A 27,390-nucleotide genomic window follows, 5' to 3' on the forward strand; every position below is an offset into this window, starting at 1 on the left:
CTCAATTTACCTTTGCCTCATTTAAAAAAATGGTAACACCTATATTAACCAAGGTTGCTGTGAGGTTTAAATGAATTAATGATGCAAAACATTTTAAGCCTTATTTAATACACAGGAAGTCAATGAACGTTAGCCATCTGTATTATGACCATGTGCTGGGTGCAAAAAGCTTTGCGGTGCTCTGCTTTCTTTATCACTGTCACTACAGAAGGAAGGTACAATTTCCCAGCTTTTAAAAACTGAGGGGACCAAGGTCCAGCAGCGGCATCGCCCACTCGGTCACACTGTGGATGGCTGTGGTGGGACTGGAACCCGGGCTGGGTTATTCAACAACTCTGCTCTACTATTTAGTTCTAGCAGACTTTTAAAAATCTGCTCAACAAACATCTTGGCATAATCTAAAAGCAACTGCAGGAAACATGCCAAAGAGTCATTTAAGAAACACAGACAACCCCCAAAATAACTGTTGAGGAAACGAATGAAACCAAAAGCAGAAGCTTCGATTATGGGTAGTTCCTCACCATGTAATACCCTGGCAGCAGCTTCTGGAGGAATTCCGCTTCTTTATGCTGAACGGTTTTGATGATAAACTCATCATCACTGGTCACAAAAAACAAGGACCCACTGGCTCCAGGGTTGGACAGCTCTATGAGCGGCTCACTGCAGATGGAATACTAAACGAGGAGATGAATCAATATTTTAGTTAATCATAATCACGATCAGCAGTAGTACTGTACAGTTCTGGGGATCAAGTTCATGCCTTGCACGGGCCAGGTAAGTGCTCTACTACTGAACCACACCCCCAGCCCTAAGCAAGCATCTAAATATACTTAACACTGCCGAGTTTGGTGGCACATGCCTGTAATTCCAGTATTGTGAGGCTTAAGCAAGGAGGATCATGAGGTCACAGCCATCCCAAGCTATCAGGGAATTCATGCTCAGCCTGATTATCTGATTGTATCTCAAAAAACACATACACAGAAACATGCATACACATGTGAGCATGCACATGCACACACAGAGTTAATAATGTTTATGATGCTTCTGTGGAGAACAACCATGGTATTAACATATCTTGATCTACTTGAAATTCGAACGTTTCTCTATATGCTTTAAAAGGAGGCTCCTGGTAAACTAAGAAGATTTTGGGGAGATTTCCAAAGATTTAGTTGATCTGTTCATTCTAATTAAACATGTTCCCCTTAGCCCCCTGTATCACATGATAGAATCATGAAAAAAAATCACATTTATACAATGAAGTAATTAAAATAGTCATGGTGCCAGCACATGGTTATAATTTCAGCACTCTGGGAGGCTGAGGCAGGAGGATTACAAGCTTAAGCCCAGCCTGGGTAATTTAGTGTCTGGGACTCCTGTATAGCTCAGTGTGAAGGCCCTGGGTTCAATCCTCAGTGCCAATAACCAAAAATCCATGTAAACTAAGATGCATTGTTTTCAGCAAGTGCACACAAAGTAGCAGTGTCCATCGTAATCTGTGCCATGAGTTCATCACTTGGACATTATCACCTAGTCCCCTTTCACTACATCAGCAGATTTCTCTTCTCTTAGTTTCAGCAAGTTCACAGTCAAATTCACTTCAAAGCCGTGACCAGATGACAAGGCATCTTTGTGGCAATGAGGACGCTGTGTGTCGCTAGCAGATGGAGCTGGGGCCAGGTGACAAGCTTGGTAGTGGAAACAGGGCTCTCCCTTCCCTGGGCTGGGTAGGAGTACCGGGCAACGCACACCCAGTACAATGGTACATGGTGACTCTCGCCTTCCTCCAACTATCTTAGAGAACAGAAACACTGTCTGCCTTGCTCCTGAGCCAGGCACTGGGCCATCGCCCTTGACTCCTGCATTTCTCCACCTTCCACATCCAAACCCCTGACTGTGCCTGCTTCCTTCATGCTGCACGCTCAATACCCCAAGTTTAGTGGTTTCACCACTTCCCGCCTGGGGTCTTAGGACAAGCTCCTCATCTCACTCTCACATGCTGTCCTCGCCTGCGCTCAGAGACCAGGGATCTTTCTAAAACACAAATCTGACGTTCTTTGGTTCAGCCCAGCTTTACAATTTTTTTTTTCTTTTTGGTGCTGAGGATTGAATTCAGGGTCTTCACATTGAGTTTACATGCCTGACTCTTTTAAAATTCTTTTATTTTGAGACAGAGTCTGAAAAAGTTACTAAGTTGCTCAGCGTGGGCTCAGACTTGCTATCCTACCTGTCTCCCTGTGCTAGCTTTTCCACTGTTCCTGCGGAAGTGCTCAGACCACAAGTGACCCGGCCCTGCTCTCAGCCGTTTCTCTCATCGGTCCCTCCTATACTTGAGCTCCAGCAAGACAGCAAGTTCTCATTTCTTAGATGTGCTGTACGCTCTCGACTCCCAGGTGTTTGCATTTTCCTCTGCCCAAGACGATCTCCATTTCACTACTGCTCACTCTTGCATCCAACCATGTGAAAATATTTACTGAGCATCTGTAATATCCCAGGTGCTCCTGAAGCTTATATCCCAGAAGAAGGAGACAATCAGTAAGCCACTAATGAAATTATATATCAGAATATGGCAAGCATGGACAGCGAGGCAACCAGTACCAGGAATGTCTGAGACTGGGTTGCAGGACATTTACAATAGTGCGGAGCTGGGGGAAAGCTCAGTGCCAGAGCTCATGCTTTGAAAGGCCTTGGGTTTCAATCCCATCCCAGATGAATAATAAATGAATGAATAAAGGCTTAAGCAGGTGGTCCCTGAAGCCTCGCTGGTAAGCTAGCATTTGAGCAGAGGCTAAAGGGAAAGGGGTGCAGGCCATGTGGATTTCTGGGGAAGGGGCATTTTAGGCACAAAAAAAGCATATGCCAAGGATCAGAACACTGATGGGTGCAAGGTGGTTGCCCAAGTGGATGAGCAGAGCTGAGAGGGATGAAACCAGAGGGGCCCAGCAAGCTGAGCATGGTGGGTGCTGATGGCCACCATTGGGGCTTTGGAGGGCTTATGAGTATTTAAGACCTCATCATACAAAAATCTATATGGAGGGAGAAGGAGAGAGGAAGGAGAGAAAAGCCAGGAGAAAATTATTAAAAGGCAGTTTCTAGGTGTACTTTATTTTGCTTTGGCAGCACCATGGGTGAGGGAAACAAAATCTCCAAGAGGAAGAAGCAAGTACCACACTTGCTGACGTTCAAAGACCCTGCCACCACCTACTGCCCACTTCCTCTACTTCTCACTGGCCTTGCTTCTGGACATTCTCTTGCTGAGCAGCAGTGGAGCTCTTATGGATGAGTTGAAGGTTAGTTAAGTAAGGAAGACAAAAGTAATCATCAGACTGTGAACAAGAAGCCATAAAATCCAAGCAGCCACGTGCACAGGGTGCCACGTGGAAGGGTGATTCGTGGAAAGGGCATGAGATAGAACCACCTGGTATTTGTAAAATGTTGCCCTGCCAGGTGCTAGTTACGTGACTCTCAGTTTGTGGCTCAGCATCGCACTTTTGAAACCTCAGCAGAGTGAGCACTTAGTTGGCTGTTATTATTGTATTACTTATATGATCACAGGCAGGAGAGAGAGGCACCCAGGCTGCCTTGCTGCACACACTGCCTGGGCAGCAAGAGGTGCTAGCAGCACCCTAGGAAGTGTGGAGCTTTTCACTGGCATTCATATGGGGAGAAGATTCCCCTCAAATATGCTAAGACATCCTGAGCGAAGCAAGACAAAAGGGGGGTCTGTCACATAATCATGAATTCAAGACCCTGGAAGATACAAGTGTGGACCCTACATTCCTTAAAGGCAGACCTGGGCTCTCTTTAGACATTTTGACTCTTCATTCTATGGCATTTAAATTTTGGGTATAGATCCTTCTTATGGGTAGAAGCAGATTTTAGGAAAGTATAAAATCAACAAAGGATGCAGAAAGTAGAGGCTGCCATACAGAGAAATTACAGGATGATCCAAGAAAAACTGTCTAGAAAAAACCAGACTCCAACCTGGACATCTCTCCTGATCAAAGTCGCAAATTCTACCACAGGGACACATAATGGAGATGATTTTATCGATTACTTGTCAAATATGTCTTTATTGTGCAATTTATAAACAAGTAAATGGCTTCAATTCATTCTGATAACTTTTGGGGATGAATAATAACACATCATCAACATGCAATCAACAGGGATTAGGACCCTGATCAGGAACCTGAACATTATGCTCTGGCGTCCTACAGCCTCTCACCCCACAACTTGGATACCACGTCCTCTTCTAAGCAACCTTTAAAATGCTGCCTTTTCAGAGCAAATAAAGAGGAGAGATGGGAACATTTTAATTAGCTACAATCAACAAGCTCCCATGTGTGCTCCTGGGTTTTATGCACCTTCCAGGCACTTTTCATTTGTGCAAGCTGCTCAAATGCATTCATTTTCTCGCTTCTATTTCCTGCAAGGCCTTCCTGCTCTACCCACTGGAAAGAAAGCAAAGTACATCCCAGCTGGGCCCTGCCAATGCAAATTACCAGTGTAAACTTGTGCCATGTGGTGGAGATAATTTTACCTGCTATTTCTTTCCCTCATAGTATAAAATATTCACTTTACTGTCTTTCTTCCAGGTTCAAGTAAGCCTGAAAAGTCTCCTATGAGTTGGATTTCTGATTATCTGGCCTGAGATAGAGAAGGAAAGAATCAGTGGCCTGGGCCTAAGCAGACATCGGAATGCCCTGGGGCCCTGGGCCTGCCTGAGGATGAGTTTGTCTAGGAAGGAATAGGGAAGAAGCAGCATTTGCATTGTTTACACACAGACACACCTTCGCTCTATGTCCAAATTATGCATGTTTCAACATGAACCCTGTAATCAGCACACACATGGTGCATTTTAATAACACTAAGAACATAAACAGAACAATTCAGGCAGAAATCTAGATCTGACAGCACAGAACTAAGTAAAAACACACACACACATCACAGGAAATCAGCATCAAATCTATCTATGGAGTTACCAGTGGCTAAATAATGGTCCTGCCTCTCTCCTACAGTGGATCTTCACAAATCCAGGGTGGATAGTTCCAGTTTGACAAATGCCAGGATGTACGTGCGATCCAACTAGATAGCCTTTATTTGCTTACGCACAGTTTTTCAAGTGCTGTCTTACTTAACTGTTCTGTGCTTTGTTTGGAATGAACTCTTTCCAAATGTGTTTCAGTAGAGGTGCTCAACGTCTGTGTTCTTTAGACAATTCCAGCTGGTGAGAGGTTTCAGAGCAATGGGGGAAACTACTGCTATGGCCTTGCGCTGCTCCCACCAATGTGGGCAACCCTTCAGTGACTCTAGCCTCAGATTATGTTGCTTGTGGGCTAAACTCTCTTGAGAGTTATATCTGATTTTCCAAAGCATGTGAAACATGCAAAGGCTCTTTCTTCATCTTCTATAGCCCAGATAACTAAGTGGTTACCCCAGATAAAGTGCTTTGTGAGTGAGCTTCAGGAATCTCCAAGACTGCCTCAGTCCTGGGCGGTGGGTGACCCCAGTGTAAGGGAAGGAGGCCACAGCTGTTGGGGAACCAGAAATCGTATTTAATAGCACCACTACTCTTTTGTTTCTTGCTGGCCCCACAGATGCAGACAGTCACTAAACTGTGTGCGAGGAGAATGAAGGAGAAAAATGGAACAAAGAAAATTACATCTACCTGCCTGGCTCTATCTCCTTCCTTCTTTTTTATTATGCAAACCTTCAAACTATGTAGATGTATAATTAACATCTGAGAGTCTATTTCCAGCTTCACCAATCATGAGCTCATGATTAATATTTCTCCTTCTATACCTCTAATTACTCTCCGCCTGCTTCCATCAGATCCTTTTCTCCCTTTTGCTTGCAATTTAATTTTTGTATAATAGTGCTATTGAGTTATGTCACATACCATATAATTCACCCTTTTATAGTGTAAAGTATTTTCAATTAATTTTTAATTGACAAAACCATGTCCTTATGGAGGAAAACATAAAGTTTGTATGTATACAAGTGAGGTGGTTAAATCTAGTACCCTTCGCCACTTTGTGTGTGTGTATGTGTGTGTGTGTCTGGAGGGAGGTAGGAAAATGTAAAATTCTTTCTTTCTCTATTCTTTTAGATACTTTCAAACATAACATATTGTAATTGATCATAGTCACCAGATAGGACTCCTAACTGAAACTTTGTATCTTTTGGCTAACATTTAGAATTCTTTTGGAGTAAACTGCAGACAACAAATAATTTTATCTATAGGTATTTCAGTATATTATTCTAAAAAACAGACTCTCCTTTTAAAATAGAACCAAGATATAATTATCCTACAAAATATGTTTTCAACATCATCCAATATCTCTTATAGCATGTGAATCTCTTATAGTTTAATATCTAGTCAATTGAACTGTCTGGCTCTCTTAACATCTCAGATCAAAACTCTCTCCTTCAGTGATCCTGGTCTACTTCAAGTCCTAAACGCTAGTGCATTCATATCCCTGGTCTCACAGTCCTTCCAACACCCAGGCCCTCAACACTGAAATGCTTGTCTCTTCTCTTCTAACTAATTGAAGGCCTTGTCATTTTTAAGACATAGTTGAAACTATACCACATCCAAAGGGGACCTCTGAATCATCATTCACACAGAGAAAGATCACCCTGTCCTCTGAAATCGGGAGCATTTGATGTTTTCCTTCAGTCTTTTTACTTAGTGTTTCGTAGAGTTGGTTGTTTTTCCACATAAACAAATTAACATCCCACTATGAGTCTAACTTCTTTGAGTATTTTTGATTCATCATGTTTGAATTTCCCTGTAATGAAACACACAGTATTCTAGACATATAGGTGTTCAAAATACTGAATAATTTCAAAATTTACCATCTATAGGGACAGAGACTTTAGCTCTGAGGACCCATTAGTTTCATTGACTGTGCTCCTATGTAATACTCCAACTCCATTATGGAAATATTTTTTTTTGTTCAAAGACCCATTACAAAACTCATGTCAGCGGTGTAATAAATGGTTTAGCAAAAGACCTTCCGCCAAGACAGCAGTTTTGTGAGCTTGGGCTGAGTGAAAGAATGCAGATCGCAGCCTGTGAACAGCCTAAGCACAAGCAATCACTCTGTCACAGTGATAGTATCAGTGTTCAGAATGTAGGTCCAGGGTGGGTCTGTGGCTGCTAAGAAATTCAAGGACAATTGAGGAGGAGAACCCACTAATTCCTCGGATATGGTACAAGACGAGAGATCAATGCTGCTTTCCATAATATAACACTAAAACTCCACTAGGTTTCCTGATGCATTGGCTAACATGGTGATCTCCATAATGGCTAAGAAACCAAAGAATCTTGGGTTTTCCTTTATCTTTGAGTCAGGGTCTCATTAAGTAGCTCAGGCTAGCCTTCAACTCATGGTGATTTTCTTGCCTCAGCCTCTTGAATCCTAGAAGACTACAGGCATGCAGCACCATGCCCTGCAAAGCAAAGGATCTTGCCGGTCACCCACACACAGAGCAAATGCATTTGTGAACTGACAGGCACCTGATACTTCAGTTAAGCTGGATGGTGTGACAGAGCACAATGTGGACAGATATGAGGTGCAATTAACAATTATGGTGATCGTTTAAATTTTATTATAGTAAGACATTGCCATGAATCCCCCTCATAATACAGCCTCTTGCTTCAGACACACTTCTGTTGTTCTTGCCACTTTCTGAAGTAGTTCCGAACGCTTCTTCCATTAATGTCTTTAATTGTGTTGTGGGCGCCTTCATATTCTGACTTGCTTAAAAACATTTACCTTTGATAGTCATTTTGACTTTGGGGAAGAGCTAGAAGTCACCCTATGCTACACGCGGCGGATAAGGTGGGTGAGGACACAACACAAGGTTATTATGAGCCTCTTTCCACGGGAGGCGCCCAGCAGCAGCACTCACTGCATTTGTGATTACGTCTTGTAAAGACAGAGAGGACGATCACCACCACTTGAGAAAGCAGCAAGGAGGGGGTAAATGTGTTAGAAGCAATGGGAGTACTCAGAGGGGGATAATGGCAGTGCGTCTTTTACTGCAATGAATTTAAAATAGTTCAACAACTCTGTATCTTTTGATCAGCCCTTGTACAATTAAAGGCAGCAGGATGAACTCCCCAGTCTGTGGGGAACACACACAGCAGACTGAGACCTAGCAGTTGCGCTGATACAGCGACTGGGCCAGTGCTAAGAACTGCAAATCTATGGTGTCTCTGCAGTTGGTGAGAAGTTCAAGGACAACTGAGAAGAATCCATTAATTTCTAGGGTGTGGGATAAGGTGAAATATCCTCAGTCTGCTATGTCCATCACTCCACAGGCTGAGATGTTCATTCCTTTGCTGATTTTAACCTTAGAAAATTGCTTTCTTTGGGAAGGTCCTTTTCTGAATAACTTCATACACCTGACATGAGTTTCCTAATGCATCATTAAGTCAGTCTATGCAGGCCTCACTGCCCTATAGAGACTCAGCCATTTGCCTTGAGAAACCAGCACTATTTCAGTGGGCAGAAATCACGTGATTTTCTCAGGGACCAGCTAAAGAAGATCATTTATAGGTTTTCATCTGCATAGAATAGAAACAAGCTTTGAATTTTATCATAATTATCCACATTATAAAATCTATTTTAAATATTTTTTGTTGTAAATGACAAATGTTTACTTTCTCTGAAAAATATTATTAAAAGATCTGGCTAAAATCTTATTAAGATCATTTAGAATGGGACTGACAAATATGTGATGACATCTTTACTATGGTTTCTAAAATACCAATTTTGAAGAGCCTGAGGGTGTTAGCAGTGATTAGAGTATGATAAACAATTTCCTTCTCATGATAGAAAGGAATGTTGATTGTTAATACAGTGAGGAGTTCAAGCTCTTTCAAAGGAATGGATAAACCTCTGTAGTTATATCAGAGCTTGCAAATCTATTGTGCCTGTTTCTCCTGTGTGCCAGAAGGAAGACAGGGAAGAGACAGATCTGAAGATAAAAACATGTCCTTGTATCTGTAAAAAATATGTTTAAAAAGAGCCTGCATGCAACCATCCAGATTGTTTAGAATTTTATTTGGATTTGTAGGTCAAGGTGAAAATGGCTGTGAACCAAGTTAAGTCTGAGATAAACAGTATAAATAAAGTAACCAAAATAGATTTTCAAATAGAATATAATCTGGAAAATTCACAGAAGTCTTTAAAACTAATTGTAATATATCTGTTAGAATAATTATTTAAAGTAGCAACCAATATCAGTTATTTAAGTAGGAATTACCATTGCAGATTTTATAACTATCAGTTGAAGCTGCAGTTAAATCCTATTTCCTAAAGCTAAATTTATATTCATTATAAAACCTGGAGCTTTTACTATGATCTTGAGTTTTATAAAATAAGCACAAACATGTGTCACTGTTGCTATGAGACAAATGTTTACATTACACATTTCTTTAGGAGGAAGGAAACTGACAGGTTCTTACCAAGTAATCATCAGGCTTGATACCAAAAAGTTCTCTGAAGTACCGGAATGCCAGTGGAGCATATGTCTTAAATCTGAAGTCTGGGTAGTGATGTGCTGGGGTCAGATTGCTCCCTTCACTGCAGTTAAAATATTAAAAAAGAGGCAGGAGGAAAGAACATTAGCAAAACCGTTTCAGTGCTAGCCCTATTAGTCCTGGGACAATTTCATTTCTAGAAAAAACACCCTCTGTTAAGTAAGTGGGTCTTTCAAGGACGGGATCACAAAGCTCAATTGCCACAGGTGAAAACAGACATTGCACTGACTTGGTAAGACCATTCAACGTGGTGCTCCCTGCTAATCAGTGTGCTCCAGCCCCAAAATACTGTGTCCTCTCCCTTCCCCCTTGCTGGAAGGAACATTCCGTCTTCCATGTGAAACTACACTGCAATGTTTTAATAAGATCCAGGGCTAGTATGTGAAGCATTTTCAAAAATCTATTTTTTTTACTACGAATTTTGATACTGAATAAACATTTGTAATCAGGAATATTTGAAAAAATCCTTAACAGATCCTACTAATCAGTGAGAATGATCACATAAGAGACAGGATCTTAATCTGAACTCTTTCTTAGATCCAGGTCCCCACTCCCCAATGAACTACTTTAGGGATTTGAAAACCCAATTTCCATTTTAACTATATTATTGCTTTTTGTCTTTTCTCGGGCTCATTTTTGAAAAGTTTCATAACAACACTTAGGAAATATAAGAGAATAAAAGGTTAATTAGTGACTATCCATGAACCTAATGTGCTGCTTAAGAAATAAAACATCATTCATAGAGGTGCAAACCCTTTCTGTACTTTTTATTGCTTGAATCCTCGGGGACATTCTCTGGTCTTTATTTTAATGGTTATCAATCTCATTCTTTTTATTCTTTACATCTACAAATTATATTTTTATCTTAGGCAAACTACTTATGTTACTGAGGGGAAACCTAACTAAAATCTCTAGCTCTACTTGCTTACAGTTGATTTCAAAAGCATTAATCTTGGAGGTCAGTAGCTAAGTTGAACTAATTTCCCCACTGGTCTTGTTGTAGATGGCAAGGCTGACGTCATTAAACAGGTTAAAGCTATTCTTCTGTGAAAGCTGCCTTTCATTGTCTTCCTTTGTTTTCTGATGAAAGATACCTTTTGCACCTAAAGAGTAACTGTGTGGTCAACTATTCCTGAGAAAAAGACCTAAAAGATGTGGGCAAAACACTTCATAATCAGTAAATTTTCTTTAGATTTATAGAACCTGGAACATCTGGTGACCTATAAATAACAGCAGCACATGGGTCAGAAAGCTGACCACTCAAAATCTGTGACCACCCTAGAGCCTGCCTATCTGAGGTGACTTCCCAAACACCCTGTATGCAGGAGCCTTGCACCTGCAACTCTAAGCAAGATACTGTTTGTTGACAATCACCTCCATCTTCTTTTGTTTGGTACATTTCCAAATCTTTTTCTCTGCCCAAACAACTTGTCACCTTTTGAGCAACAGACATGGGTACAGTGACACAATTAAAATATACTCAATAATTTTCATAGTGAACAATTCTAACAATGCAATAAAATACAGTTTTATGTAAAGATTCAAAATCTCTTTGTATTGCATTTCAGGTGAGATACTGAAGTCAGCATACAAACACTTGGAATCTAAAATTTAAGTTTGTTGAGGTCAATTCAGTTTTGGGTATCATTGCCTGATATATGGTAGACAGAGTCTGTCAGGCGAAAGAATGAATACTCAGGATAATGCTAATATAGTAGAGTTGATTTTTAAAAAATTAAGTGTATTGGTACACTTTACATATACACAAAACATCATATTCATCAGAGGGAATTTGTACCTGTATACGATATATTTTGATTCCTCTTTTTTTCCCCAATTCTCTCCTATCCCTTCAACTTTTCTTCCTCTCCCTATTTAAAAAGCTTTGTTTCTAGTTTATCCTTTTTAAGAAGGAAGGGACAAAGAATAAAAATGATAAAAAAATATAGTGGATTCTCATAAGGAGATTCAGTTCATAAGTCACCATAGATGGCAAAAATTCAGCATAATAAATAAAATCACTAGTGAAAATTATTTAGGAATGATGTGTTTCATATAGTCAATACAGCCAGCTCTTCTCCCTGCAAGGTCCCAGGAGGCTGTCACTTTTGGTGAGGACCAGAGGATGGGGCTGGCTTGTGCAGTTAAGGACACGTCATGCAGTAAGTGCTTACTCTCCCCAAACTCCTTGGGGAGACCAGATCCAGGGACTCTGCATACTACGTGAGTGCTCTGCCAACTGAGTCTGACCTCTAACCCTACTACATGCTTGTCTTTAAAGGTGAGATTTCATGGGGCAGTAGCAAAGGTTTCACATTAGGAGAGGGACACAAGAACTAAGGTCCACTGAGAGAAGAGCAACCTCTACTTCAGCAAGGAATAGCCCCAAAGTATCCACTTATATCAATGGTTATCATTTCCTGTGCCAAGTACAGCCAACAATTCTTAATGCGTGTGTGATGTCCCGGCAATATATCCAAACATTTTCTCAGTTCGTATTTTGGAATTTTTGAAGGAAAATGTGGTCAACTGCAGGTCCCCTATGACTTTCAAAAGGAGTGATTTGGGAACTTATGTGATACATAATAATTTGTAAGTATAGGTTATGTAGAGATAAGAGGTAGAAGTATTATAGACCGCTAAGTTAGATAAAAGTACAGGCAGTCGGACAGGGTTAGGACCTTGAGGGCATCAGTGCAGAGGATGAGATATTACAACTGTGATTAGAAGCATAATCATTACAGATCAGACCTCAAGATAAAGATGGAATGACCAGGCCTACATGCCTCCAGAGCAGTATACCATAATTGGTATCATCTGGTCTAGTAAAGTCTAGATAGACATCAGTCACCCAAGTGGGTGACCAGGACTTCCTGCTTCATGCCTTCCAAAAAAGTCCTTGTTCTTTCCACACATACTTGCTATGTGATCTGCTTCCCCATTAGATTATTATCACCTTAGCAGCTATACTTGTAATCTTATTGGCTGATCAGTTTTGTCCCACGCTGAATCCATCTTGTGATTTTGCTCTATAAAACTGCCTTGGAGATGTGGGCTCATTGGTAACCCATTTTCTGCCTCTCAGGAGCTATCGCTCAGTAAATATTTCCTATTCTTTACCTCTATTGTTCCTTAGAAGTCCTTTGATTTAGAAAACATGAACTTGGCATATCTGACATCCAACAGGTTGAGGGTTATAATATTTCCTCTGTATCATTTAGAGGTCCGATGTCAAAAACAAAGAGGTCCAAAGTGACCTCTACATTTTTTTTTCTTTTGCAAGCAAGTAAAAACAATCCCAGTGCCAGGAATTCTGAAGGAGGCTGCTTTTAGTGTACTAAGAGTGCTGCCGATTTTTTACTTCTTTTTTTCTTCTTTTTGTTTTTACTTTCTCATACAATTCAAGTCATTTATTCTGAGAGCCGATTTCCTTCAGTATTTAAAGAGGTAAGACAAAACACTCATGTATTTTTGTGGGATTTCTCTTATATGCAAGTTGGGAATCCAAGATTCCATCAGAGAAGAAATGGCATTTATTATGCCTACAAGTTATCCTAGAGATAAACTAGTAAAACAACCCACATGTACAAAGTTATTCTTTAGTAGAACTGTTTACGACCACAAAAGATTGGAAGCAACCTACCTACCCTCAGAAGAGGATGATCTATTATGCAGCTTTAAAAGGAATGAGGATGCTTATTATGTACTGACTTGGCAAGATCTCTAAGACAAAGTGTTAAGTGAACAAAGCATGATGCAGAACACGACGTATAATACACCACCATTTGTATAAAAAAGAAAAAATTCAACTGCATGTATATTTAAATGTATATGATAGAAAATGATATCACAGAGTTTTATTGGATCATTGAACAGAACTGTTTGCAGTATCATTGTTGGAATGTCCACTCTACAAGCTTTAATTTTGTGACTTGAACAATTATTTCTAAGATGGCAACATGTAATCCATTAACTAGTGATTTCCTACTGCGCATTTTTTTCTTCTGTAAATCTGTATAACTTGTACCCCTTCACTGTTTTTTTTTTTTTTCTTGTCTCCTTAAATTAAAAAAAAAAAAAAAAAAAAAAAAGAAAATCCTTGAAGGAAAAACAAGTCATTCCTAACAGTGATAATTGGAGTTGGACACTGAGAGGGTCGGGGAGGCAGAGGGAAAAAGGAAACACTTCTAACAGTTTTATTTTTAGAAGCAGGAGAAACTCTACTAAGGATACTTATTTATAAATTAAGTAATTTGTTTCAAAGTTAGGGAGGGACTGAAAGGCATCATCGAGGGCTCCTCTCTTAAATAGAGAGAGTCCTACATTCAGCATCTTCACAAGAAGCTTGTTTCCTTCTGCATATTTAATTTTTTCCAATGAATAACAAATGCCGCTTAAATGAAGGAACCTCTAGACAAGAAAATGCAAATGAATGCGGTTGCTGGTCCTGGCTGCCAGGAGGTAAGGTACTAAAGAGCAGCCGGCAGACTCTGCCTTGTCCTGTTGACGTTACACCTAACGTGGGCACTGGCCCACAGACATCAGGGCGGACTCTGCCCACCAAGTGCTTAGCGCTTGCCACCATGACAGAGCTGCAGGCAGGTAAATGTGGTGACTGCTATGAATCCATTGCCGGCTGCTCACAAGCTTGCTGCGCTTGCAGCTAAGGTTACCCTGTCAGAACCTGGGCTCAGCACCCAGACTTACTGATCGAAAGTAAAGTGTGAAGAAGAGCAAAGCTCCTCACAGCTGAAGATTCACCTCACACTTCTTTAACACATAAATGCAGTGTGGAAAAACGAATAAACAACCCACCCTCTTGTCTTGGCAAGAACAAGACTTAGGAAATTGCAGCTGCAGGAGTTTGCACAGTGAGTCTAGAGCTTTGGCTCCTGTGGGCCTGTAACATTTCAACAACAGAAATTTGGGAGCCAATATTGGTTTTCTGACTTTGTTTTGCCAACCAAGAATCTAGAAAACTAAGCAAACACGTAATAATATTCTAAAAGGGTATTTTATTGCTTAAAAAAGTACGAAAGTTTGAAAAAGAATAGTACTTTCTGTATCATATCCTCTTTCCTTTCACTAAGAAGCAGTTTGACCATGGGTGAGCTCTGGAATCCTGATGTTTGCCTCTTCTCCGAGCAGTTTAATGATAACAGTTGCTTAGAATTGCATAGTGATGAAGCTTAAGGAAGCACCTGCCACCATCTCTGCAATTCTCCAGGTAGCAGAAAAGGAATTCAAAGTCTACAGAAGAAAAATAATGGCTCACCCTGGTCAGAAACAAACGGGGTGATTAGATCCACATCAGAACAGTAGAAGTCCCAAGCAGGCCTAAATTTAGGCTTGTCACATCTCTGTTAGTCTTTCTTTTCCAGGGTTCAATTAGAGCTTTCAGCAGACTCCCTATCCAAATATCCCATTATTTCTCCATGAGGTCCTTATATTATAGGCAGGTAAGTTAGATAAAAGTTAACAGGCAGTCAGACAGGGCTGGGCCCTCCAGGGAGTCAGGGCAGATGTGAATGAATCACCCCTGTGACTGGAGGTATAATCCATTGAAGGCCAGGCCTCAAGATAGAGATGGAATGGCCAGGCCTACATATCTCCCCAAGGGATAAACAGTAACTCCAGTCTGTAATGTGACTGCTATCACCGGGTCCAAGAAGTCCAGTCCAGTTGCCCAGGTGAGTGACCAGGACATCAGGACCCATCTCTTCCCAAAATTGTCTTTGTTCTTTCCATGCACCTTTGCTACATGACTCACTTCTCTCCTGGATCAATATTAGTAAACAGCTATACCTGTAAATCTGTAGGTTGGCCCAAGATGTACCCACATTTGTGATTCTGCTGCATAAATTACCTCTGACCAAGGGCCCTGATGGCAACTCACTTCCAGGACTACTCTCAATAAACCTGTTCTACTCCATTTGTTTATTTGTTTATTTATGTATTTATGGTACTGGAGATTGAGCTCAGGACCTTGTGCTTCCTCTTGATAAACAATATACTATTCCCAAGTAGAAAAACAAGACAAGGCAAAACAAAATCCAGACACCTTGCTGGTACCCGCATCTCACATCATGATGAGAGCTTTGGTGATGAATATGGGTGAGACACATTTTGCAATAGTAGATGGTAGTCAACCAAGTGACTGCTGATCTTTAAAATCAGTATGTGAAGACGTCTTACATTCCAAAACCAAACTGCAGTAATACCTTGGTTCACAAATACAATTTGCTTCATAAACAAAAGCATTTGATAGATTTGCTTCCATTCACAAATTACACATCAAGCAGCAAACACAAGTACATGACCACAGCCATCTTCCCTAAAACCACATGACAAATTAAGTTTGTAAACTGAGGCACCACCCCCCATACCAAATAAATATAAGACATTTTGAAGAGTTTGAAGAGACATCATATTATTGGTTTGCCTATTAATGGCCACAGCTCACTTAACTCCAGGAAAACAATTCTGCCAGCTTTGCGTTTTATCAACTTATGCATAAACCAGAGCAGAATGCTTGCTTTGACCTATAAAGGGCCAGACAGTAAATATTTTAAGCTTTACAGGCCATAGTCTCTGTTGCAATCACTCGGTTCTGCTGCTACTGTGGAAAAGCACTACAGTCAATTCCTAAGTAAATGGACAAGTCTATTTTCAGTGGCCCTCTGCAGTAGTTCTGTAGAATTCTCTGCCCCATGTGGGTATCTGCTGGCTGCCAGAGCAAATTCTGAAGAGCTCCTGAGTCAAATCCAAGGGCAGCTTGTTTTCTGCAATGATTGCTACACATTGACCTAAACTTGTACAAGTGAGGAGATTTAAAAAATGCAAGGGCTGTAAGATTCTTCAGTTAGTTAATTACCCTTGAATATGGGAAGATGTTTAAACTTTTAATGCTGTCTTCCAAAACACATCTGACACCCCAAAGGATTATTAGTGACAATGTTTCCTGGGAAAGAGAGAAGAAGTAGAGCTGGCTTTTATGTGACCAAAAGTGCAGATTTAGGTTAATTCTTGGGTAAAGCTGAACATTTTTCCTGAGTCAACAGAGCAAAAATGTGCTTTCTTTATTCTATCAACATAGCAAAGAGAAAAAATAAAACTTCTGAATCAGCCAACCTGGGTTCAAGTCTTAGCATTACCTTTTATTAACTGTATATATACTCTTGGGTTAAGCATTACCTCTTATTAACTGTATATATACTCTTGGGTTAAGCATTACCTCTTATTAACTGTATATATACTCTTGGGTTAAGCATTACCTCTTATTAACTGTATATATACTCTTGAGTTAAGTGACCTAATGTGCCACGGCTCTGGTCGTGAACCTATGGCATGAAGCCTCAGTGGGCTTTTTGCATCCCTGAAAGTTCTAAAAGGCTCACCATCACTGTGTTAGGGTTTTAAATGCTTCATATGACAAGCGGATATTTTTGTGTGTGCAGATGAGAGATAATAACAGGTTAATATCACACATTACATAAATAATTACTATAAAAACAAAACTACACGGGCATAGTTGGTACTTAAAATTTTTGTCTCTCTGCCACTTCATGTTCGTTCTTAGGTGGTATGAACACTATAAACTATCTTTTTTCTTCTTTTCTGGTTGATATTTCATGAAAATTTACCTACAAGCTTGAGCTTCTGGCCACAGAACAGAATTTGGGCTCAAAAAATTAAAATATGTGTATGGTTTTCTCCTCATGTACTTTGTAACTATGGAAGATCATGGAACCAGAGTTTAAAGGGATTTTTATATCTTCCCTCAAATCTTAATCACATCCAAGACTTTTTCCATCTACGAAATGAAATGATTTGTAGAATAAACATATACCTAAAAATAACTTGGGAAAATTCAAAATAAATTTTAAAAAAACAATGAATTTGGTTGCTATGGGAAGCAGATTCTGCAGCTTTGGAGAAGTAGTAAATTAAACTACTTTAAGTAATTAGTTTTCTGTGATTAAGAGAGAATCATTGAATTTTAGAGCAAGCAGAGACTGCAGGATGTCTCAGTTGTTTATAACTAAGGCCTGTCCTGCCTGCCTACCTTTAACCTGTTCCATAGATCTGCTTACAAATATGGGGCAGGGTATAACTGATATATAATAAGGTGCACAATTGTTAATTTTCATATACTTATGAAAACATGAACACAAAGAAGATGCTCAATTGATTCATTACCTTGTGGCGGCTTATTGATTGCTCTGTATCTAGGAGATGTCGTGGGAGAGCCCAGGGATGACAGATGTGAAATGTGCAGTTGTGCACAAAGAGTGCCTCATCCCTTAGGTAAACTCACGAAGAAACGGAGTCCAGTGGGCATGATCAACATCAGTTTCTTTTACTTTCACATCAACAGAAAGTTTTTTAAACAAGAAATATAGTGTTTGCTGGAATACAGTGTTTGGTCTGAATTAAATGTGCCAATTGACATTTAAAAGCCGTAGATATTCTAAAATGATGTATTTTCACTGTGATAGTGGATGTGTCTAAATAATGTGGAGTCAGCAACCCCGTCCTCATGCAGGGGTCAGTCTGCCGCTGCCACCATGGGGCATGGGATGGAGAACAAGGTCACAGGTTCAGAACTCTGACTGTTTCTGAAGGAAAAGTGTCATCATATTCTCTCTGTCTCTCTTTCTCTTTTCTTTCATTCTTTCTTCTTTCATGGTACTGCAGATGAAACCCAGGGCTTCTTGCATGCTAGGCAAAAGCTCTAACCTGGAGCTGTATTATCAGCCCTCTTTATTTTTTTATTTTGAGGCAGAATCTTGCAAAATTCTCCAAGCTGACCTCAAACTTGTGATTCTCTTGGCTCAGGCTTCCAATTAGCTGGGTTTACAGGAAGATGCCACCAAGCCCAGCAATATTCTTTATTATAAAGGCACAGTAGATTTATAATATATTATCCATGAACAAAAGGGGTGCACAGTTACCCCTCCCCCCACCAGCTCCAACAGTTTCACATCCATGGATTCAACCAACTGGGGATTAAAAATATTTGGAAAAAAATTTTATCAGTAGTATATATACATTGGATTTTTTGGGGGCACTTTTCCTTAAACAGTACAGCATAACACCAACTAACACGGCATTTACACTGGATAAGGTATTGTAAGTGCCTAAAGTGTACAGGAGCATGGGTATCAGTTACTGTATATGCAAATACTATGCCATTTTATTCAAGGAACTGGAGTGTTGAATTTTTTTTTTTATCTCCAGTGGTCTTGGAACTAAACCACAGTGGATACTGAAGGATAACTGTACTCAGAAAATGCTTTCAAATTCTTAAACTGATAAGGGCCTTTTTTTTTGTATCAAGAATTGAGCTCATGACCTTGCACTTGTTAGGCAGGCACTGTGCCACTGAGCTATATCCCGGGCCCACGAGGACCTTTCTGAAGCAGTTACGGAAATCCTTTTTCTCAAGGATCTTAGTTGCACTATTGTGGCTGCCTCCATGTTCTGAATTGATTCAAAATGTTTACCTTTCATGGCAATTTTGACTTGGAGAAGAGCCAGAAGTTACAGGGTGCCAAATCTAGTGAGTAAGATGGATGAAAACACACTGTAATGTTCTTATGATCTTGCCTTTCTTTGGATGGCACTCAGTGGCAGCATTCACTGTATTTTTGATCAATCCTTATAAAGCATTCACAAAAGTAGGCTTCTACAACCGCTTATAAAGTGACAAGAAGAATGGGCTAAGTGTGTTTAAAGCAGGGGAGAATATTTTAAGGGGAGATTAATAGAAATGTGTATTTTATTGTCATAGATTTTTAAACTGAAACATTTACTATATTTTTCAATTATCTTTGTAGGTGCTAATAGATATCATTTCAATATTTAAGATATCGGGGGCTGGGGATTTAGCTCAGCGGCATAAGCGCCTGCCTTGCAAGCAGGCAGTCGTGAGTTCGATCCCTGGTACCGATAAAAAGGAAAAAGACAAAAAAAAAAAAATTAAGATATCAATTTAAAATAATCTGACATTTTCTTAATTGTATGAATCATGTAATAACTCCAACAAAATTTGATAACTATCAGAAAGATTAACATTCTAAAATGAGAAGTAATATGCAAGGTGCCAGTGGTTCTCAAACTTACATGTGCTTAGAGCCCACTGCTTATTTAAATGGATTCCTGGGTTTCACTCATAGAGCTGTTAAGTTGCACTGATAGAGCTGCCTTGTTAAAACATAGCAAAAAGGTTTCTTAGAATGGAGACAGTCACAAATACCTTTATGGTGGAGCCCAATATTCCGCGTATCTAGTGAGTCCCCAGGGTTTTTGATGCTGCAATTCTGGGGACCTTATGCTTGGGTCTTCCATTCCCCAAGTGCCTGTCATGCTGACTGGATGCTGACAATAGAAGAGATGAGCGAGGAACAAGGTCCTTACAGAGCACCTTTGTAAGGAAGGAGCACCTCGCCTTCAGCTTTAAATGGCCCATAAAACCCTGAACTCACTCTTGGCACCCTCCTCCTGTAGTCCTTCATGCTTCTTGCTCGTTACAGCCAATGGAAAAACATAATTTTGAAATGTCTGGGTATAGGACCTAGAAGACCATGAGAGCACGAAGATCCTGCAGACACATCTGCAGGAATGATAAGCCTACGTCACCCCAAAAGATGATGATGAACTCCTGAGCTCAGGGCTTTCAAGAGAAACAAATGTCACTAATGCACTTTTTCTTGGAATGATAAATAGACTGTTAAAAACAAACACAGAGCCAGGATAGAGCTTAGCAGCACAAGTGGCTGGCTGGCAAGTGCGAGGTCGTGAGTTCGATCCCCAGTAACCAGGACAAAACAAAACAAAACAAATAGAGAGAGTTTTCCCAGGTACAGAAAGAAGATCAGTGCTATCAGCAGGACTGACTTCTGGGCCTCGCAGATGCCCACTTCTGTCTGAATCTTGTTCTACTGCTGCTAGAAGAGCCTTAGAGAAGTAAACCTGAAAACTTTGCACGGCCCTGTTTTATTCTCTAGCTAAGGGCGTTTAAAGTAAAACTAGGCTATCTGGGTTCACAGCTGATTTTAACATTTATGGGTTCCTTGGGGACTATGTGGAAAATTACCCAAATATAAGTGGTACCAAAACAAAGAGCTATATGTTTGCTTATCATTCTCCCCAAGATTTTTTTTTTTTTTAAAATAAGGCAAGGAGAATATTCAAGGTAAGAGAGACATCTAGCCTTTCTCACTCAGTCCATTAACACATAACAAAAGTGGCTTATTTTGAGATGAAAGAAAGAGTGTAAATATAAGTGTATCTGAAAAGTTAATCCTCATAACCCCAAAGACAAAATGATTTCTGCCAAGTCCCCACATGGAATACTTCTACTTTTATGTTGTAATCAATTTTCTTCAAAAAATCCTGTCAATTATGACACTTCCAATGTGATTATGATTGCTTTTTTTTCTCTTTCATACTAAGGTAGTAATGACTTTTAAAATTTTTACTTATTCTATTGTGGTAAAATACACACATAGCTATACTTTAAGGATATAGTTTTGGTCATTAAGTGCATTCATATTGCTGTATAATCATCACCACTATCCATATGTAGATGTATTTGTCCTGAAACAATTGATTTTTTTCTACCCAGACTGATATAAACTAGAAGCAACATGCATGGGTAGTTCATGTTTTTACAAACAGAATGTCAAAACAGCACGTATGGTTTTTCTCATATGTTTTTCTAGAAGCAAGTTAAGTCGCAGTCATGAGAAAACAGGACTGAACTCAGAAGGAAGGCTCTTTTAAGTTACAGACAGCAAGCCATGGCACCACCTGCTGCTTCCTGGAAGGCTCTTTCTCTAACTTCAGGGGAGACGTTAGTCAGTGATCACCACACCCTTCCCCACTGAATCTCAGAATGGTTCTCTATGTGGTCTTCCCTGTGTTCCTCACAAGTAATTACAACTGGCCATGAAAAAATTCCACTTACCACCTCCAAATAAAAACTGCAAGCCATCCTGTTGCAACAAGAAGTACCATTTGGTAGAGACAACATAGGCAGTGGTACTTGCAAATGCACGCATAGCAGAAAAGTCCTTCAATATAGGGAAGTTATAATGAAGGTTTCTTAGCACGGAGAAGTCACAAACACAAAGGTTTTTACCTGGGTAGGAACACACTTTCCACCACATAAAAGTCTTGCATAAGAACATCGCGTTCCGGCTTGGAAGTGAGATTCCCCACTGTGTATCCTATTCCCAGCTGAATAGCACCTTTAATAGCAGATGATGCAGTCTGCAAAGAAAATGAGGGTCTCCATGTTAGTATCCACAGTCATGGTTTTATTTCGTGTCCCAAACAGTGAAACATTTTTCCATTTTGTTCCCACACAAGGAAAATGATAGTTTGCTCCAGGCACAGAGGATTAAGCCTGGGCTTACACACGATAGGCAAACATTTTACTACTGAGTCACACTCCCTGTCACATTAAATTACTTCTTTTGATAGAAGATTTACTGCAACTGTTATGCTTATTTGGTTGTTTCTAAAGCACACTAGAATCCAAAATAGCCATCTTCCTTTTACTAAGAGCACAAAAACTTGGTGGAACACTTTCGATATACAGCATTGTAATTTCTAGCCAATGATAAACTTTTCAAGTTGCATTTGAAAAAAAACCCCACAGTTTTTATAACATGCCTGTGGATCAGGAAGATTACTTTTTCCCATAAGAAGTGAGAGAGCAAAAAATAATTGGGTCCTCTGCTGCACACACAAAATTTAATCTGGAAATTGTACCAATCTTGCCAAAGATCAATAAACAAACTTTCTATATTGATCTGTGATAAAACTAGCACAAGGACAATAGAATTCCCAATTTACTACTTTCTAACATTGTTCATAATTAAGTTGATAGAATGTTAGCTTGTAGAATAATGACCATGTGTATATATGTAAAAAATATATGCATATATGCATATGTGGGCATGTGTAGACATACACATATGTGTTAGTAGATATAACAGAATAACTCAATTTAGGAATAATAGAATATATTCTTAATAGTGAAAACATGTCATATTTTTAATGCCTTGTAGTGCCTAATGTGTGGCATGTACTGAGTGGGCATGAATAATTACCTAAGTTAGTGCTTCTTAACTGGAGATATCTAATCACCTCTGAAGACAACTGATTTCCAGTGCTACTCTCTTTAAGAGGGAAGCAGTTATGATGCTAAACACCCTATAATGCATACGATGCCCTCACTACAATGAATTATCCAGTTCCAAATGTCATTAGTGCAAAGGTTGAGGATTCCTGAGTTTAATATATTTTATGAAAAAATACTTCCTTTCTGAATTCCTATTTGCACTTAGCAAATCCAAGATCTGTACCCTCTTCCCTTCATGCTTTATTCTTTATTTCTTCCTGCTTTCAATACCAAAGAACACTTTTTGAAAAATTTACTTTTCTTGATTTCTATAATAGATATGGTCCTGGGACCATTTCTATCTTTTCTGATGATCTCTCCTGTCAATTCTTCACTGATTTCTCATATTCTACTTGCTATGAATGCAAAGTCCCTAAAATTTCAATCCTTAATTATGTAGGTAATCAATTTATTTTTAATCACTTTCAAATGATTTCTATGCACCCGACTGTAGAAGAATATATGGGCACTTCTCCTTGAATGCAGAAGAACTGCTGCAACATTAGTTAAATTGAATCTTATTTTTATATACTGCTATGTACAGAGCTGGCTATGGTATTTCCTTTTCTCTTCAATGGGCTCTAGGCAATGCAAATAAGGCCAGCTGAACTACTGATACGTAATCTTTAGGGCCATTCTGATAGTCTCCTGTTTCCTCACATAATGCTCTCCGTAAAAGATCTGAGCACAGTGGTATGGCAGAGCCAGTCAGCTCCAGAAATGTCTACTGGATACAAGCCTCAAGATAAAGAGGCTATAACTTCCCAGGGTACAAAAGTTATATATCAGAAACTGAACCAACAGCCTCCAAAAACAATTCAATTGCTACCTTAACTGAATTATGCTGATTGATCCTTCTACACGTCATTTTCCCTGCATTTTGCAAAGATGCTTTCTCCCTACCTGGCCAGCCAGCCCAAGTTACTCATGTAGTTCCCACCATCCTCACTGTCACTCATCCTTGAGTCACCCCCTCCTAGACAAGATAATAAATTCTGGGAGAGACCTTGGGTTAGAGTCTTTGTCCACATATCCTCACTTGGATTGGGCTTAGGACCCCTTATCTGCTCTAAACTTTGAATATGTCTTGGTGTCTTTACTCTCGATGTGGGTTGCACTGCAGGTGATAGATTGGAATTCACTGGGATTCCAATTAATCTCAATGGGATTACAAATATAACTTTCTGAATTGTGGGGAAGATTGGAAAATGGATTACAATACTTGGATTACAATATGCATCATTTGGTATTACAATACCTGACTCTCAGATTATTTTTCAACCTATATGGATGCTGTTTTGTTGTCACATATGCAGTATATACAGAACCAGACTAGTATCTTGTGTACACCCTCTCTACCCTGCTTTCAGGATTGGCTTCAGGCACCTTCAGTCACCCAATCTTGAATCCCAAACAGACCCTATTGTAGCATACGGTTGGATCCCAAAAATCAACTCACTGGTTTTGTCTGAAATAGCCATGCTCTGTGAGGATTGAACAGTCATCTCTACAGGCAGCTACATAACACAACCATATTCCCACAGTTAGCACTTAATCCTCTCACTCACTGCACGAAAACACTATTTCAACCTTATTTTGAAGGTAACTACCTCCAGCCTTAATCCTGCAGAAAGCAGAAAAATGTCTTGATATTTTTCCCTTTTTACATTCCTTCTTTCTTAAGATCTCATGGCAGCAAGATGAAAAGATTGAGATTAAGTGAATCTAGTGCTTTGAAAAAAGTTGCTATTTTAATACTCCCTCTCTGACTTCTGCAAGGCTACCAACTGGCATCAGTAACCTTTTGTACCAGCAGCTCTGAATTCTGAAGGCAGAAATGGACTTTCCTCATTTTAACCCTGCATAAAAATTCAAAAGGCATTCTTTCCCAGCCATCACTCAGGATGGGTTATACACAAGATGTTGAAGAGACGAAGAAAGCTCGTTTCATCTGCTGCTTCCCCTCCCCTTCTCCCTTCAAATCCAACTAGGTTAAGTTTTAACTTCCTAAAGGCCATAAAACAAAGGCCTGAGGTACTAGCTCCTGACATCCTGGGTCTTTCCTATCCGGTAGCCCCGTCACAAATTGTGTTAATTGCATCAGATTGTATTAGATTGTACATTCTTCACAGAAATAGCTTCGTTTATATCATAGTAATACCTGTAACTGTAAATGTGTGTCTTCCTTTTCCCCTGGGTAAAAGATTGATATGTTAATCAATGCTCTCTTCTGTAAAGAATTGTAAAATCTTACCCAATTGATATGTTAACCATTGTTGCCCTCTACAAATAGAAAGGTTGTGGTGCTAAAGTAAGGTAATTATGTCAGGAAACTCAGAGATAAAGTCTGCTGACTATGCTAATCAAGATTGGGAAGTATGTCAGAACCAAGCCACACAGGAGCTAGGTGACCTAAAAATAAGCTGTGCAAAACAAGACAGTTAATCAACTCTGACCCACTGGTCGCCCCTCATGATCTGACCAATCACAAATGGACAAATCACCAACTGTTCTGCTCTAACTGCTATGATTGGCTTCTGTAACAATGCTTGCTTGCTTTGCGGTTTTCATCCTTAAAAACACCAGCCTTGCCCCAACTCAGGGTTCTCCGTTTCCACCTGTTTGGAGGACCCCGTGTACACGAAATAATAAAAACCCCATTGTTTTTACATGAGAGCGAGGCCCTTGGAGTCTTCCTCGCGACACCGGTCTAACAATGTGACATTAGCACTTTTCAGAGGAGCCAGTACTTCACAACACTCTGCCAGTCATATCTACAGACTAAAATGCTCTCGAAGTACTTTGGCCTCCTCAATCCCTGATCTCTGACCCTTTGCTTTCTGGAACTATCTGTATTTTTGCTTAACTCATGCAGTCACTAGGATAACAGCGTTTAGTATGTCGTGGGCTAAAACAGCCTGTCAGACAGATTGCCCAATTCTTTGTCTGTCCCACCTTGGTAATAAAAGGCAGTGAGGATTGTGGGTAGAGTGCATCTGTTGCTCTTAGACTTTAGAGAACAAGAAACTCACTGGGGATGCTCACCAATGCAGATGGTGGATGGATCACGTCCCTAGGACAGATGATTCAAAAGGCCTCGAGCAAGGTCAGATAATTTACTCTAGATCTAAGGAACACCAAAAAAGGAAAAAAAAAAAAAAAACACCCACACATTTTCCTGTGTTTTATGATTAAATTTTGAGCTCCTGATGGAATAAAACTTTGGAAAGACCTCCTTGACACCTGTATAATTAAACTGAAAACATGGACTGGCAATCATATTACTTTCCTTTTAGACTCCTAACAATTCAAGTGGTTGGATAGGAAAAATAACAGAAGTAATAATAAAGTTAATCTGTTGATCAACTAATGTATGCCAGGCTCTTGATACATGGATAACAACAATTATAATCATGCCGTGTGATATCGACAGCCCATACTTACATGCTTATTAAATGGCAAGCAGTGCTCTAGGTACTTTGTGGTTCCCTTATCAGTGATGGTGAACCTTTAAGCTGTAGCACTCGGGCCATAAGTTTGCCACCACTGCTTCTCTGTCCTCACAATGACCCAGGGAGTACACACACAGCTTGTACCACCCCAATCTGAAAATCTGAATTTCAAACTGATGCAAAATCTGAAATGTTTTGAGAAACGCTAACATGATGCCCCTAGTGGAAGATTCTATACCTGACCTCACATGATAGGTCACAATAAAAACAATCAAAATGTACACAATACAGTTTATTCAGCATCCCGGGGAGAGGGGGGTGACTCAGCTATGTCAATTTGATATATAAACTTCGTTTCATACAGAAAATTATTACAATACTGTATAAAATGATCATCAGGTTAGGAGTAGAAGTAGCTCCATGAAATGTAAGTGAATTTTGTGTTAAGATTTGGGTTCCATTCCCAAGATATACATATATAAGCAAATATTCCAAAATTCAAAAAATCCTGGCCGAGGATTTAGCTCAGTAACATAAGCACCTGCCTGGCAAGCACAAGGTTGTAAGTTCAATCCCCAGTACCAAGGGGGGGGGGGGAGAAAAGAGAAAAGAAAAATGTTGAAATCTAAAACATGCCTGGTTGCAAGAATTTGGGGGAGGGATACTCACAATGCATTCCTGTCTCCATGTTATTGGCTCATGAAGGTTTAGCAACTTCTACAAGGTCAGCAGCTGGTGAAGAGGCAGAGCTGGGGCTCACAGCCAGTGGGGCTGTGTTATCAAGTATAATCTGCTGCCTCCAATCTCAGGGTTTCTTAACTCAATCCTTTCACGAATCTAAAGCACACTGATAACTATTCCCGATTTACAGGTAGGGACTGTCTCAGCTAGATTAGGGGACTTGCCCAGGTCACACTGCTGGTATATCAGTCTGATTTCTAGGCCCAGGATGCTTCTATATCTGTTTTTTTAAAGTGAGCCAAAAAAGCAAAGTCACAAGTTCCCATTTAAGTCTGGGTGTCTGACATCAGCAAAGGAAGACTCTCTGAGAGAGCCATTTCCTTTGAAGAAACAGGGATAACATATTTTATTTGCTTCTAATCATACCCAAGCAAGGGTAAGCCAAAGAAAAGCTCATAAATCTCTCAGTGAACCAGAACACACATTATCCTTAACAATGATACTGGTACACAGTG

The 27,390-nt window shown here is 39.8% G+C and overlaps 1 protein-coding gene across 4 annotated transcripts in view; it reads right to left on the reverse strand.

Annotated features, from left to right (window-relative positions):
* Window positions 1–27,390, reverse strand: part of Pip5k1b (phosphatidylinositol-4-phosphate 5-kinase type 1 beta) — a 290,156-nt gene that overhangs the window by 110,034 nt on the left and 152,732 nt on the right. For all 4 annotated transcript variants that reach the window (XM_063250202.1, XM_063250210.1, XM_063250195.1 and 1 more), the window contains 3 exons: window positions 21,696–21,826; window positions 9,476–9,593; window positions 522–674 (listed from right to left, as the gene is read on the reverse strand). In XM_063250202.1, coding sequence (XP_063106272.1) covers window positions 522–674; window positions 9,476–9,593; window positions 21,696–21,826 — 402 coding nt within the window. The remainder of the gene's footprint in view (window positions 1–521; window positions 675–9,475; window positions 9,594–21,695; window positions 21,827–27,390) is intronic.

The sequence above is a fragment of the Cavia porcellus genome, unplaced genomic scaffold (genome assembly GCF_034190915.1).
Source record: "Cavia porcellus strain 051 isolate PalLab524CR breed Dunkin Hartley unplaced genomic scaffold, mCavPor4.1 scaffold_1, whole genome shotgun sequence".
Taxonomy (NCBI): domain Eukaryota; kingdom Metazoa; phylum Chordata; class Mammalia; order Rodentia; family Caviidae; genus Cavia; species Cavia porcellus.